At 40.9% G+C, this 16,543-nt stretch overlaps 2 protein-coding genes across 3 annotated transcripts; both read left to right on the top strand.

The window, feature by feature from the left end:
* Window positions 1-184: 184 nt before the first annotated feature.
* bet1l (Bet1 golgi vesicular membrane trafficking protein-like) lies at window positions 185-2,774 on the top strand. Its single transcript, XM_053886012.1, has 4 exons — window positions 185-233; window positions 1,114-1,199; window positions 1,630-1,686; window positions 2,009-2,774. The coding sequence occupies exons 1-4, from the start codon at window positions 215-217 to the stop codon at window positions 2,174-2,176; spliced, it is 330 nt and encodes a 109-aa protein (XP_053741987.1). The 5' UTR covers window positions 185-214; the 3' UTR covers window positions 2,177-2,774.
* Window positions 2,775-4,305: 1,531 nt separating this feature from the next.
* Window positions 4,306-14,689, top strand: deaf1 (DEAF1 transcription factor). 2 transcript variants are annotated; one of them, XM_053885854.1, is made up of 12 exons: window positions 4,306-4,713; window positions 5,197-5,291; window positions 5,551-5,674; window positions 5,855-5,998; window positions 6,847-6,986; window positions 7,273-7,338; window positions 7,781-7,825; window positions 8,216-8,339; window positions 8,458-8,598; window positions 13,835-14,106; window positions 14,191-14,274; window positions 14,481-14,689. In XM_053885854.1, the coding sequence occupies exons 1-12, from the start codon at window positions 4,518-4,520 to the stop codon at window positions 14,583-14,585; spliced, it is 1,536 nt and encodes a 511-aa protein (XP_053741829.1). In that variant the 5' UTR covers window positions 4,306-4,517; the 3' UTR covers window positions 14,586-14,689. The 2 variants fall into 2 exon arrangements, with proteins under 2 accessions (XP_053741829.1, XP_053741828.1); XM_053885853.1 differs by having other exon boundaries at window positions 14,188-14,274.
* The last annotated feature ends 1,854 nt before the right edge of the window (window positions 14,690-16,543 follow it).

The raw sequence follows: 16,543 nt of genomic DNA, 5'->3' as shown, positions 1-16,543 counted from the left end.
CATCAATCAAGTAATGACTTTCTCTAACATAAGCCAGGTACAGAAGAACATATACCAGGGATAAATAAATGTCTGCTCTTTGATACGCATTGATTTTGCTTTCATTGTTATTATTCATAGATGAAACTAAACGAAGCAACGTCTTTCTGTCAGAAATCCTTCGGGGCGAGACTTTTCCACATAAGCACAGCTGACTCTGACGTCACTTTTCAACATGGCGGACTGGAACCGAGGTATTTGTTTTTGACACGTCAAATTCTCCTGTTAAACTAGTATTCCGGATATATTTCGCGTAAAACTAAGTTGCAGATTTGTCATTTAAACTATGAAATTGTATGGCATATCGGTATCAAAAAAGATTGATTCGCCTGGATGCTTTTTAACTTTGGTTAGCTGTAACTAAACATATTTAGCATCGTGAACTACACAACTGATTAGACTAGTAATTCCACCTTAGAACAAAACGTATTTGTAAAAATCGACTGAATATTTTCTTTACAGACTTGAATAAAAATATATTAATGTTGAAGCGTTTACTACCAATCATCAACTGACGCGTGGTCATTGATTGGTTTTTGAAGCAAAACCTTCCTGTAGTCGATTTCATGATGAACAGAATTCGCTTACCGAAATAGTTGACAATAGATATATATAGATATATTCACAGAAACGGCAGGGAAAGGTAGGGATGAATGGTATAAACGATTGCATGAAGACTCCTAAACATTAACCTCTTCACCTTTGTTAATATTAATGTTATTATTATTGCTGTTGTAATTGTCATACTAGTCTTGTTTTACCACCAATGAGGTTATCTGCTCATCCACATTTGTTTGTCTCTCTTTTAGCAAAACACCTCGAAACAATTTGATGTATTTGCATGAAACTTTGTTGATCACAGAGCAAGGAACAGATGAGTACATCTGGTGGGTTGCCAGAAAGTCTGTGAAGAATTCTTTTATGAGTCTTCTGGCAATCCAACATGGGCCAAGATTTTCTTTTTGTTTCTGACGTCAGTTTTGTCAGATATGTGCTTTCAAGAACTGCTTGGTGGAACTCTTTCCTAGAAATCATGATTTATATTGTATTCATGAATATTATTTCTCCTGAAAGGTCATGGGTCTGTGGAAGACATGCTGGATGCTGAGAACAAGCGCTTGGCTGATAATCTGGCCACAAAGGTCTCCAGACTCAAATCAGTACGTTTTCTATTTTAATTTTTCAACAACTTGGTTTGAAACATAGACGTGTGAACTAAGTCACGGTGTCACTGTTTATTAATAGTTAATAGTTAATACTCAGACGAAACTGCAGAGCTCAACTCTCATGTGTGAACAGGGCTCCTCCCTGAACAACAGGATATGACACGTGGGATGCAGCACCCCTAACCCAATGCAAAACCAAAAAAGTGGTTTATCAAAACAAGTCAGCTGCATACATTGAAAAACCTGAAATAGTACACATGAAGGAATGTATCTTAACATGATGAAATTACTGTCACAAGCGTGATACCTCTGTATGATTTTGAACACAATTCTCAAATAAGTATGCGTTTTCTTACTTTTATCATGGTTTGTAGCTTTGTGAACTTGTTTTTAATCTTAATATTCTTCTGTTGTTGTTGAGCAGCTGGCGTTCGAAATTGACAAAGAGGCGGAGGATCAGAATGAGTACCTCGATGGCATGGTAGGTCCAAGCTTTTGTGGTAGCAGAACATACATTTATCCCGCATTATCTATGCCACTTTGCCTTGTACGAGCTCACCCTATATGGCAACTTTAACTTTATTCAGATTTGTCATGGTCTGTTCTGCCACTAACTATGAACGAATGAGATAACGAAAATAACATACATTTCTCTTTTGTACTGTTTATAATGCACAGCTTTGTATCCTCTCCCTCAGTTCACTAGATATAAAAAAAACATTTTTGGATTAGAATGGCAAATAAGATGCGTTTCCTTTGCTGTGAAACAATGTTCAACAATTCATATATTATTGTACTTACAGGACTCTAACTTTATGAGTGCAACTGGCCTACTGACTGGAAGCGTCAAGCGTTTCTCCACCATGGTCAGGTCCAGTCGAGACAACCGCCGCATTCTGTGCTACGTCTCATTGGGCCTGGTTGTTGCCTTCTTCCTGCTTTACTACATGGTGTCTCGGCTCCAGCGCTGACTGACCAGATTAAACAACACTGACTTGATGGTGGAACTGGAAGGCGATCTCTGAGGATTGTCTGGAAGGAAAAAAGACTTGTTTGAAGCAAGAATAAAAAAAGACAGATGTGTTTTTCAACACATACAGCTGACTGTCTGAATACAACCACCCACTGAGCTTCTTGTGATCAGATGATGAAGGTCTCAGTCTGGATTAAACCTACTTTGTCAAGAGTTATGATACAATACACTAATATTCTACTTGGGGCAGTGGGTGAAAACACCAAATTTGATTTACAACTTTCTCCCTTGAGTTGATGCCTGCATTTTCATCATTGAAATCTACCATCGTCATTTCAAAAGGTGTGTTGGCGAGCTCTCCAAAGTCTCTCCAAAAAGAAAAGTGTAATTTACCATACTGGTTGGAAAGGATTTGTTATGTGTTACTGTTTTTAAATGTTTCTGAATACGTGACATGATCTTAATGCGTGAAGCGGCTTTCATTAATGATGACAGTTTCTATATTGTGGTTTTTTTTTTTTTTAGATAAATGCATTATGGTCTATTTTTGACACATTCCAATCACCTGTTACTACTGTATATAAAAATGCTTAATAAATGTAATGAGTTTAGCAAATATTTTGGACCTGGCATTCTTGTTCCACCTATCAGTCTACATCACACTCTTTAGCTGCCCAGACTGAGGTTCGGCTATGTAGCACGTTTTTTTTTTTTTTTTTTTTTTTTTTTTTTTGAGCAAATGGTCCTCACTCGGCTGTATGTGTCCATAATTTTATTCTTTTAGAAGAGAAGAGGAAATTACTGGGGCGTGTGTTTTTATTTGTAACCTACTATTCATTAAAACTTCACGTTACATATTCTTTTTAACCGTTATATTTGACATCATTCAGTTTCATTTATACATTTCGCCAAATTGTTTTTATTTTGAATGAGACGGCTATGACAGCGATCTGATACTTAACAATATCATACTTATACTATCGTGGCAGGTTTCAGTACTTTCCTATGGAGCTTCCCTTTCACTCTAACGGCCACACTACTGTCACACATCAACCCTGAGAGTCACCCTGTCTGCACTCTTCTCTTCACCTTTCTGTCCATTTACGTTTGATCCCAAGAGCATACCTCATTCGAGGCTAAAATAACAGTCAAAGCATTTGTAAGAAATAATATATTTACTTTGAAAAATAAGTTTCACTGCTACAACAGAGGAAAATAACAGAAGTAAAAACTTCTGCTCACCAGCCATCAGTTTTCCTTCAGCAGAGGGGTGAGCACAATAAAACACTCTGCCGACATAAACAGGAACATTAAGCAGTATGTTGGAGCAACAGGAAGAGTTTGAGGATGTTCACAATATGGACCCAAAATGGTGCAGTGAATTTGCCTTTACATATGTGGACAATTTGGAGTTCGAAAAACCCTCCAAGTTATTGGTCTCCAGTATGAAACATAATATCATCTACCCACATCCTCAGCCTCTTCATACAGCTTCATATGACCATGTAATCTACCTAATCTGAAGGCAAGGCGCAGAACACTGCTCTCAGCTTTTATAATGCTGTAACAAGCAGAAAACAAAAAAAGGATCATACATCAAAACATCAATTTTCTTTTCCCTATTTTGAGTTCTCAGCATTTTATTCAGCTGTATTTTCTCAGGGAACGTTTTCATGATACTTATTTCAGCAAGCTTTAATTGCTGCTACCTTTTTTTAACCATACAAAATTGACCAAAATCGTGAATGAGCTGTGTCTTACTTTTTCCCCCTTCTTTTCTTGACGTTTCTGTCACAACAGTGAATGTGGATTCTTAAGACATCATGCGCTAGCATAGTTTAAACAGGTATAAAATCATTATAAAGTTGCACCATTCAGTCAAATCACCCGTATTATCACTCTGTTTCCTGGTTCAATTCACAGATTTAATTCCCCCTCACACCTTCCCAAAAGTGACGTCCATTCCTCTTTACTTTGTCATAATTATTGTCAATAAATTCGAAGTCGACTTATTGACTCTCTCGCTTCATGTGAATGTGTTAACACTTTTGGGCCAGTAGATGGCGTTTTGGTACAATGAATGCTTCGGTTGTTTTCGGGCGCATCAGTGTACAGTGCCATCGCACATTAAACAGTCAGTGTGGTCCTGCTCTGACACGTCGCCGGTAATTTTTTTCATCTGGTGCTTTTAATATCAGCCGTTTTGTCTTCTTCTAACAAGACAAACCCGTCAGTTTCTCTTCGAGCGCCTTCTCTTAGCTTCGGGCCGAGCTCGGCGTTGTTCGGCTGCAGACGGCCTCGTTGCTGCTTCGTTGGCTTCGGCTCTTGTCGGCAGAGGAATGGACGAAGCGCAGTCGGCCACGAAGGCACTCGAACTGGAGAAACCGCCCCTCGACGAGCCGTCGGTGGGGCAAGTAGATTCGGATACCGAATCGGAGGCCGAAGTGCCGACGATGGCTGTAATGGCGGAGCCGGGAAACATCGACATGGGAGCCGAGTCCTTGCCGAACTCTGACGAGGCCGAGGCTTTCGCAGGCAAGGCTGTTGTTAGCATTTAGCTGCCTTTGTAATAGAGATGCATTAGAGTTTAGTAGCACCTGGTATCCACCTCACTTTTCAACCCAGCTTGTTTGTCGTTTCAAAAAATATATATTGCTTTCTCATACAAAAGAAATAAACAAGCCAATCCCACAATTATCTTAACTGTAAATATTAACTCACAACCTATTTTGTGTAATATTGTTAACTAGTAGCATGCATCTTTTTCTCCATTTTAAAACTTATAAAGAATTTAAAGCATCACCACAAAAACACGGGCGAAATTGATGAAACTTGATAAAAAAAATATCTTCATTCGAAATAAATAAACTATCACAGGTTGATATATGTTGACATATATATATTGACATTTTGGGGCGATTGTGTTAATAGTCATTACTAGTTGAATTGCGAAGAGAAATATTTTGCTCATCGATGTTGTTATCCCTGATGATAGTTTTGACTTTTGTTGTTGGTCAGATGTGACAGCGGTGGCTGTGGGTGGTGTGCATGCAGCCGGCGACAGTGTGTTCACAACAGTTGGTGCATCAGAGAGTCTTCCAGAACACATGCTGGTAAAGTACCAAACACAACCACTGAGCTCATCAGATCTTCTCCTTTTTCTTACAACAATTATTTCGTCATGTTTTGAAAACTGCATTATATTGTTCTGTCATTGATGTTCCTGTTGACTTCAAGAACGCTCTCTTTATTTTCGGAGACCTACTGATAGTTTGGTTTTGTAATTTTATGGACTCAAAATTGAGGACTCCTTTTTTTCACCTTTCTGGACCAGCATGTCACTGCTAGTGAAATATGCCTGTTTGTCCACAGAGTGGGAGAACAACTCTTCAGCTGAGTGAAGGTCTTGGTACCCAGAAAGCAACTCTAATTGTAGTCCACGCTGATGCCAGCATTGTGGAGGCTGCCGGTCTCAAGACAACCTCTTTAACTACAGGTGAAGTGTGCGAGCATTTGAGTTTCATACCGACTGTGTGAGCGTGGAACAATCGATCACAATGCGCTCCCGGCGTCCTACATCTCTGCAGGAGAATGTCAGCTTTGAAGGATGTTGGGCTGCATTTGAGTCGACGGTAAAGAGAAGTGAAATTCACATGACCTTTTGTGCTTGTTGCAGGTCGGCAAACTCCGCCCACTCCGCTAGCTCAGTCCCATGAAAATGGCTCGAAGTACAACTGGGACCCGTCAGTCCACAACAACGAGCTGCCGGTCCGCTGCAGGAGCACCAGTGGTGTTCTCTACAAGAACAGGCTGGGATCAGGTGATACAGATCAAATTCATGGGATTGTTTGAATGAATTCACTGGCGCTAATTGACATCTTTTGTAGCTGAATGAAGTTGAAGCCGTGACACAAAACTGCTGTTTAAAATGGAAACAAAAGATACAGAATTTGCTTGCTAAACTCTGCATGTGAATTCACATGAGGAGCAGCCACACTGGTCACAGTGGGTGGCAGTATGTGAAGCTTGCAGCGTATTGCAGGGGTCTTCTTCCACAGTAGAGGGTTGACTGATCGCACCACTGCAACAGTCTTATGGATCAGTGAGCTCTACTGTGGGAAGCAGCAGTGGGAGAAACCCCTGGAACGGTATCAAATATCTCTTGACTGTCCAGCCAACTTTGCCACTCAGTGTATGAATCCATGCTCACAGATTTCTCTGTTAGAACAAGTGGTAGTGATTGGGGAAATATGGAAAAAATGTAATAAATAGAAACACGCAATGACAGAGAGAGAAATGAAATGGAAAAAAATATATTTCTGTCGCAGCTAAATCATTGCAAATTGTTTTGCATCATGTGATAATGAATGTATATATTTTTATTCACAAGCTGTCTGTTGTATACATTTTCTGCAGTAGATGATCAGGAAAAAAAATAAATGTCCCTATGAGTGGATCCAAGCTATAAAAAAGATAAACAAAATTATCCTTGTCATTTGATTTTATTAAAAGATACTGTTTGTACAGGCATTGCATTGTATCATATCATTTTGACATTTTAGTTTTTATAAGGTGAATTTAATTCTTGTCTTGTTCTCGTGAACACATGCAATAAACATTGCCCCCAGATATTAGAAGCGCAACTGAAGTGTTGAAATGTGTCTGCAGGTGGAAAAGGCCGGTGCATCAAACACAACCAACAGTGGTTGACTCCCACAGAGTTTGAAACCTTGTCAGGAAGAGGAAGCAGCAAGGACTGGAAGAGAAGCATTCGCTACGCAGGACGCCCTCTGCTGTGCCTAATACAGGTAGCACAACCAGGAATTGTTTACTGCAGTGTGTTAGTCTGTGACAGCCGGTGATGATAAGCTGAGTGCATAAAAAATATTAACTTACTTGTTGTACTTGTGGTCATCAGTCGTGGTCATGAACTCGAGTTGTCAGAGTCAAATTTTTGCTTTCATTTTGAAAATAAAAAATACTTTGTTTGTTATTTTTAATTGTTATTGATGTTACTGTTTTTTAAAACTGCTCAGCTGGGAATATTCCATTCACTGAGCTAAGGTTAGTGAGTGTGAGTCCTTATGTGTTCAGGAGCGCATCCTGAACCCCCATGCTGCCTCGTGTACATGTGGAGCCTGCTGCGACGACCTGACCGAGGTGGGTTTGTTGATGATATCATACCATTCTTAAACATGGACTGTAGGCTGTTTTTTGGTTGAGGCCCAGATTTGGTTTTCAACTGCTTTTGCTCTTCCAGAAAAATATCTGTTTTCATCCTGGTAATAATCACGGACAGTTCATTCTAAGGTCTTAGAACTCTTGTCTTCCTATTGAAACATGTTTTCCCCATTTTGCATTGCACTTTTACCAATTTAAAAAAGTATAAAAAAAAAATAAAATTGCATGTTTATGACGTACATTGAATGAATTGTATAGAAAATTAACTTGTATAGATTCAATTTAGCTTGCTTCTTTATCTTTCTGTCTTTTGGCTCAACAGCGCCCCACAACTGTCTTGGTTTCCTTTAGAAATTTAATTTTCTCTGTAAGCTAAACCTAAATGTCTGTTGAATCATGATCTTTATGTTTTCATCAACAGTCTCAGAAGGATGGTGAAGCCCCGACGCCTGACCCTATCAGTATGGTAAATATGTTTTTCCAACAAAAGGGATATCTTGAATAGCAAGTGTCCCCAGAACCATGTTTTCTGCCTCTTAAACCTGAGCTAAAATTCAGGTTTAAAGCTATAGACGCCCCATTGACCCCCACAGTGGAACACCACTGTAAATAGTTAGGTTGCTGTGGAGACATCACATTTATTTATTTAGTCATTTAACATTTGCCATCGTGCTGAGGAACACACCAGACATGAAAATAAGTTGAGACAGCGGGGAGGATAAAATGTTGGATTTGCAAGAGCAACTAAATAACAATACATTTTCATTCAATTCATTTCTATGGGAAGTCGAGCTGCCATTGTATAAACTTGAATTCAACTCCACCTGACAATGTTTTTGTCTCTTTCCCTGCGCAGACTGGTCCAGTCCGACTCTTTGTCCCCTACAAGAGGAGGAAGAAGGACAATGATCCGCCTCTCATTCCAGTCAAAAAAGAGGTCCCCTCTTCTAAGAACATCACACTATCCCCGGGCACCACATGTACGTCGCCCACAATCCTGTTTAAGCATCTTTGAAGTTACAGAATAGAGAAACTCTCTGTGATTTTTCAAAAGATTCCTGTAAAGATTGTACCAAAGCTGTTTCTTCTTTCCCACAGTTACCGTGTCCCCATCAGGGCAGATCACCACTCAGGGTACACTGACCTTTGACCGCGCCGCAACTGTTGAAGCTGGTAACGCTGCAGCAGCCATCATCTCAGAGACCTCAGCGCCGAGTGAAGTCTTCACCAGCTCTGCAGGTACAGCCCATTACCACGACTTGCATGGATTGGTCAATTTATTAATTACATCACCTCCTTTTTATCACTAACTAGTGCGGCCAAAACAGGTTCATTAGGACTAGTTGGCCTGCTGCGTTGTTTTACTATCAACTGGGTAAACTTAGTTTTACCACTGATTTGAGTTCATGTCAGAGCTGGCCGTATAACTTATTCTGGCGTGTGCACAGTGTTTTTGTTGGCAGTAGCTTGAGAAAGAAAATTATACATAAAATTATTATGATATTGATGCATAGCAGGTTAAATGCCCAGTCAGAAACAAAAATACACGTGGGCGGAATTGTTGACAAAGAGAGAGAAAGAATTTAATAGTGAAGAAAGAAAAGTAGGCTTCTCCAAAAGGGCACTTTCTCAGATCACTGATCTTTGTCATTTGTGAAGAAACTACTAGAAAATAACGTCCCTCTGTTGTCAGTGTTTTCAATTCAAATGTCCAATGAAAAACATAGGAGCGCGGTTTTACTGGTTTCCCATATAAATGTTGATGAAGGACACTTCATAGCTAGTTAAACATTTACTTTAGATGATAGAAGTGTTACATTTTGGATTTGACATTGTACTAACTAAAGCACAAAAGGTTTTAATAGTGGGGAAACAACTGAATTGAAAAACAAGTAAGTTGCAGTTGACTACCGCAGACTGCTAGTGTCATGCTATGAGAGTGAAAAATCTTTTGATTGATCAACTTCATTGAGCCAAAGTTGGGAGACTGCTTATAGGCCCATTTGTGCTCAATGTTACATGCAGATGTGGATACAGACAGCGCCATCTGCGTGAATTTTTCCTGTAGTTCTGCATGTTTCCACAAAGATTATGGATACAGACCAAACGGAGCAATACCTCTGTAAACCGTGGTGTAACCTGTTACTACCCGATATGACAGTTGGCATGTTTGGCCTTGTTATAAACCTTTGCCTGTGGACTCCTCCCCTGGTGGATATATTGGTGAAGAGCAATGTCAACGCACAAATGCATTTGATCGATGTCCTCTGAGGCTTGGACTCCGGCTCCTCCACTTTGACTTGTTTAGCATCGTCACTAGTCACTCCTATCGTTGTCATTTACTTCACTTCGTCTTCCTCATTTACAACATCCATGAAGCTCATTGGAGTCCAGTATTCCTCATACCCAGTGTCACTCCTCTCAACATGAAAGCATCGTCAGTTCTCTCAGACTAGATCTCACAACCATTCCACATAATGCAACAATGGTGAATATTGAATATTATTTTCTCTGAATTTTCTCATGAATTAAATGAAACTGTTTTTAAGGTCACATGTTCCCAAGATTTTTGGGATGGAGAGGATGGAATTTTCCTTGTGGCAACAAAGTTGTGTTGAGTTGGCAACAACTCAACACAAGTTCTCTTGGTTCCATGTCTTTACAGATGAAGCCTCAGTGAAAGCTGAAGGATTTTTCCTATTCCAGTCATATGATCTTGTTGCACATTTCACCTCATCAATGATGTGCAGCCAATCCATCATCCTATCAGCTGCCTTCCAAGTACCAGTGCAGCTCGCTGATTGGCCGGTTCCATCCGCTGTAATGAGCTCTCCGGAGGAAGCAGCTTGGCGGATGTGGACACTGTAGAGCGCCATCTGAGAGTTTCTTCCTGGAAGCTCAGACACAAACACTGAATTCCTTTCATTTGCCTGGGGCCACAGTAACTTCAAATGATTGTGAGCCATGTTTTCGGTTTAATAATTTAACTTTTCCTCATAAAAGAAAGGGGCTTGACTCACTGCAGTGAACCATCTGTCAGGGGTTTCCATTTGTCCTTCACCCCAAGGTTAATGAGGCACCCTGGGCCTGGGCTGTGAGGCTGTGCCTGGAGTGTAAAGATGAAGTGACGTTTGACTTTAATCCGTCAACGCTTCATGTGAACGTGCTTATCTGAAAAGATTTGACCTTCGATCGCTTTTTACGAGCTTTTAAATCACTTTTCATTGAGGTGGCCCTGGTTGCTGAGATTCAAGGACCTAAGGGACAATAGAGTGTTTACAAACATCCCTGACTGACACTTCACTGAGGAATTCCAGAGCATTGCCAGCTCAGGTTGGAGATGTGGTCTAGAAATCTTAAAGGGAAGGTTCCCCCGATGTTCAAAGTGGCTTTGATACACTGGCTCAGTTCTCAATAGCTTATTGCTGACTTAGCTAATGACAGCATCTTAATATAAAATGACTCCTTGACTTTATTGATTTATGTATTTTTGTTTTGCAATGGTGCACCCAAACTAACCCCAAGTTTTCCTCTGAAAACTAACTACACTCAACAAGATCTTAAACGCAACTCGACTGGAGTACAATTCTCCAAGGTTTTCTTGTTCTGGCGTAGAAATCAACATTTACAGCGACAAAATTCGATCAAATCCTGACTCAAAACAGAGAGAAAATGCAAACCATACACCTTGTAAAATGGCGTCCGATCATCCATCAGTCCATCAGTTCGGTTTCTAACTGTCAGTGCGGAAAATCACCAAAGACACACCCCTGTATTGGAAATCTTGTCCATGGAAACCAAGGACAGGGTAGATGACAAGTGCCACCCCGGAACTGACCATACCGCAAAGTTGATGGAATCGGATGTGATGCCGCGAAACAGGAGAAAAACAGAGATATTACATATAAATATAGATATAAAGTAGTTCATATGGAGTAGTTCTCTTTGTTTGAGACTAAAAGGGGGTGGACACAAATAACAATAGTTAGGCTGCTTTTAATTTTGCTCCTTCCAGATGGAGGATGGTAAACTCTCAAAACATTATTATTATTACAGTGTGTGTGAGGAGATTCATTCAAGGATGTTTTGACATTTATTGACAGTACCAGTAATAAAAATGGTCATTTTTAATCTTTGTAGTAAATTTCACTCCTATCGTTTTTTCTGACCAAGTTTGAAATATGTTATAGATATGATGTTTGTGAATTTGAATGATTTTTAGAAAATTTTAGTGCTGTGTGAGCACCACTGGCATCAAAAGTGACTTTAGGTTTTGTGTGATATGTAGTATCTAACAACAATGTTCGGCGCAGTCTCTCACTCGATAGTCGGTGGAGTGAGTTTGCTCTCAACGCAGTGCAGGAGTTCCTGGTCCACTGATCACACTGATGCACAAGACACGTGGCAGCTAGGATGATAACAACAACAACAAACATGGAGGAAGCCCTGAACAAAAGCAAACAAAAGCATCTGTTTGCTTTTGTTCAGGGATGTGTTTCACTACACAATGGCCAGGGTTTCCACTACTCTGAATGTACTTGAAATTCTTGTAAAACTGAAATTGTTATACAAACAACAAACATTAAAAGAGCTTTAGTTTAAATAAGATGATATAAAAACTTGAATATACCGCGGTGATTTATTGTGCCATTGTCAAACTATTATAATCATAAGCTTGTACAAAGATTTCAACAGTTGGAGAAGTGTTGCATCTTGGAGTTTTAAAGCTGTTGATGTTGAAGTTTCCAGTCCAATGTTAGCAATTCACTAAAATTAATAAAAAACTGCTTTTATGAGATATATACACCACTCTAGTATCCCTATGTTCTTTCTACCATGTAAGACAATGTTTGTAATGTAAAAAATGCATGTCTATATGGGAAAAATAATGTGTATAGAGAATACACTTGGTGTATTACTCGTGTCCACCACCGTAGTGGCATATTCAAGTAAACACACCTGGATCAGGTTCCAGCTCTGATCAATTACCATTATTAACACAGTGTATGGAACATGTAGGGAATACACTCCTTCTGGTCCATAGTCCAGCCTCATATGGAGGGAGGGATGGTCAACATCAATGACCCAGGCGGAGGTCACTGGGCTAGTTTAAAAAAACCGACCACCTGAGATTGATGAGGTCTGTAGAGAGATGTTGAAGGTTCTGATGACGCGTCTCATTAAAAGTCTAGGTCAGTGTCCAAAGGTTGGAGAGAGTAGAGGCTTTGCACTGTTTATCACTTAACTGGCTCCTTACACTGTATAGCAACAGACAGCAGCTGTGAGCTCATGCACCATTTGGTCACTTACAGCTCCATAAAACAAGACTGTGGGGACCGAGCTCAGCTTTGAACCTAAATGAATTATTATGGTAGTCCATCTGCTCGCAGATAAGATGCTTAAAGAGCCCGGCTTTATTGTTTAAAAAAGCTAAGTTCTCTCACGGCAGTACCGAGGTGTGTGAATTCCTCTTTCAGCTGTTTATTTCTGTTGACCTGATGCGAATCACCCCCACTGGAACGCTGCCCTCTCAAGTGTTTGGGCACAAACGTCCTCCTCAGGACGTGTTTGGGGGTCTGTGATTGATGTTTGGTTATTTTTAGCGCTGTCCTGGCGAAGCCTTCAGCGTCCACACCACCACCACAGGAGTGTAATCAGACTGTTGGCATATGTAGGCCACCAACCTATGGAGGAGCTGACACACTCACCTGGATGTGCTGGCTCCACGTGAGCCAAAAAGCTTCTACCTACGGGACAGGAGATGAATCACGGCATCAGTAGTGGCGCTCCGGCTCCTACTCCTCTTGTGTCCAGATGCAACTTGAATAACCTACTGAGCGGAACATTGTAAAACAATATATTCCAGTACTTTTCCGGTAGTTTTCTGATTCTTTTATTGTTTTATTATTTTATTATTTATTTTATTGGATTTTCATCCAAGAAACTGCAGGTGATGGGTGCATTGTTGCCCCAGCGGCGGAGGGAGGAGGAGCAGGATTCAGGCTGTTCACGTTGTTAGCTAAACTGGTATTGAGAGAAATTCATATGTTTTATTAGGATCTTTTGGGATTATTGATTGGTTGTTAAAAACACAGTGAATACCTTGTTATTTACTTTTATGTTTTGCTCAAGATCACAGTAAAATGCATAAATTAAAAAAATAAATGCACAAGAGAAATGTGCCAGACACAAACCAGCAACCTTGTGAATCATGATACACCTGCAAAGTCATGTGACTTGATGCTCAACTGAGCATTATGGCCTTTATTGCTATACTACGGCTTTGATAAGACTGGGATTGAGACACTTCATATAGTGCAAAATGACACTACACTCAAAAAAGTCAAGTTTCATCTATTCAATTGGGAGGGGCAGTAATTCAGCCAGGGACGGCCACTGGTTGCGTGACAGTATTGGTGTCGATGACTCTTGTTATTGCAAAACAATAGTGAGAAATTGCTTTCTTTCCTACCAGTCCTGACAGCGTTGCCGGCGTTGGCCGTCTCACCGCAGCACGTCCAAGTGAAGATGGCCATGGGGTCTCAGTCGGCGGGGCTGGTGGGAGGAATGGACGTGGGCGGCATGGGGCTGACTGTTTGTGAGGGTCAGAAGAACACCTGGCTGTATCTGGAGGAGATGGCCAACACGCTGATGGGCAACGTGCAGCAGCTGAAAACGCTGATTGAGCAGGCCAAAAACACCGCCATGGACGCCGCGGGACTGAAGAGTCATGGAGTGCAGAAGGAGGTGAAAACGCTGTGAAAGCTGCTTATGCCCAGTGTACAGATCACCTGTGAATATTAACAATATTACTCTGTATTTGTGTAGCAGTGTGAAAACTGCGGCCGCGCTGCTTTGAGCGAGTGCACCGGCTGTCACAAGGTCAACTACTGCTCGACTTTCTGCCAAAGAAAAGTAAGAATTCATCTTTTAGGTCATATTTAATTCACAAAAAATGTCTATGAAGCTTATAACCAAGTGTTTTTACTGCTTGTTAATGCTATTTAAACTAAAGTAACAATTTAACATACCTGGTGGTGACAATATTGATGAGGAGAAGAAACCAGAAAAACATGATTGATAAACAACGTTGTCATTGTTTCTGCTCCCTTTTGTTCAAGGACTGGAAAGACCACCAACACTCCTGCTGTCAGTCATCGACTAGCTTGTCCAAACAGGACGAAGGATCCATCATAACCATCAGCATGGACAAGGTGAAGGTGTAACAGTGTGCAGAGCTCTCAGCAACTATTGACTCTATTTGCTAAGGAACCATTCGTCAGAGTGACACGCAACTGTATTACTGTCACACAAGCTTTTTATAAAAATATAAGGCAAAAACTGAATTGTCTTTTTGCTTCTTTTGAAGGGGTTTTGATTCCCACACAATCTGTTGAAGACGTTTGTGTTTCCAGGTTTGGAGGGTTTTGCTGGTGGCCTGACTTCTCCAGTTTATTCTGGTTGTGATGATACATTTGCCTCCACAACACTTTCACTTCTCACCACTCACTGACTCAACATTCTAGCTGCGTGTCTGCAGTTTGCTGTACACATTTTGATTGATATCTCTCCCTGTGTGCTCAAGTTTCTCTTTGTGATGTCTGCAGTCCATCACAATGGACGCTCATGACTCATCCTGGACACTGACATTTGATTCAGTCCCGCTGGTGCTCCAGTGGACGTCTGCCATCTGACAGGAGGCCTCCCGCTGCCTCCCCCACTCCTGTGGTGACGCTAGTGGACGTTGGACGTCTTTCTTCCTCCACCTCAGGGAGAGCTGCTGCTTTAAAATGCTCCTGAAAACAACCAGGGCCTGTGACGGACCGTCGACTGTCGGCTGGTTCTCGAAGGCTTCTGTTGACGTTGCTTTAACCTGCTGCAAAGCTTTAAACCATCACTCGGATTTGACAGCAAATAAAAATTGACCCTGCGTTTCGACAAAAAAATTAAGCAATAAAAGACAGATTTGACTTGAGATGATGTCCTAAATAGCTTGCAAAATTATAGGACTTTTGTTTTTTTTTCAGTTAAGAATGTAGTTTCTCATCCTCCAAGTTAAAACTTGTGGTGCCTCGGTCATCTCTGGAAAGACACTATTGCTGTGCGAAAATATGTTTATTTTGTTGGAAAACATTTTGTGGTCTGTTCACGTGAGAGGTGACAGGAGCTCCAGCACTGGTGAATGCATTCAGACCTGGACAGCTCCAGGTGCCAACTTCCACCTCCACTCACCGTCTGAACATGGATCTCCCAGCTCCATCTGATTATCCCGGTGGTTCTTTGAGTTGTGAGGCAAAGTGCAAGGTGGAGGAGAGGAGACCTCACAGAGCCTGGCCTGAAGGAGGAGGAGCTCCAGTGTGGACGCCTGCTGGCTCTGCACATGTTCTGCCAGAAGGAGCGGTGAGGACCTGCCATCTCATTAGCCCACCACATGCCACTGGCATAATAGGGGGCACATGCCGTGTGGACTGAGCAGCAGTCAGCCATGGACTTGGGTCCCCTGGTTCTCAGACTCAAAACAGGCTTGGGGTTGTAAATTAGTGAGACTTGGCTGTATGGAAAGTCAAGCTCATAGTGGCATGTTTATAATTTTTCCTCCCATTATCGAGTCACGACATGGAGCTCATGACATCCAGAATTTTTCATGGCACCATTTGTATTAGCTCACAGAAGCATTGTGAAACTGGCGTTTCTTTCATGACAGTTTACAGATATAAAATAAAAATATATATATCTGCTGTAATTGAAAATAGAAATTGGCATAAAATGCTCAACCCAAAAAAAAGAAAAAAGTGTTTCTCCCATTTTTTAAATTGTATTTCATTATTATTATTTTTTAAAAATATATATTTAGTACACGTGAAGCAACAGAAGGAAAAAAAGACATACTTGAGGTTTTGAAGCTGAAAGCAACATTTTCATTGGGCAATAAAATCTCTACTGTAGGCAACTGGCCGACAGAGCATTCTTTCTACTATGCTATTTCCATATTTTAATTCCACTTGAAAGTTGCTTGACTCACCATAAATATAAGTTGATAGGTGAAATAGTTCAGTCGTCTATGGTAGCATTTCTGGATCAATAACCATACTGGGTCCAAGGCAGTGGGAGGAGAAGGAACTGTGTAGGACCACTGTGGTGGAGAAGGTCCTCCCAGGAACAGTCAAGGAAGAAGGGCCAGAGG

The sequence above is a fragment of the Synchiropus splendidus genome, chromosome 14 (genome assembly GCF_027744825.2).
Source record: "Synchiropus splendidus isolate RoL2022-P1 chromosome 14, RoL_Sspl_1.0, whole genome shotgun sequence".
In the NCBI taxonomy this organism is placed as follows: Eukaryota; Metazoa; Chordata; class Actinopteri; order Syngnathiformes; family Callionymidae; genus Synchiropus; species Synchiropus splendidus.
This window is presented reverse-complemented; position numbering and strand designations above follow the sequence as displayed.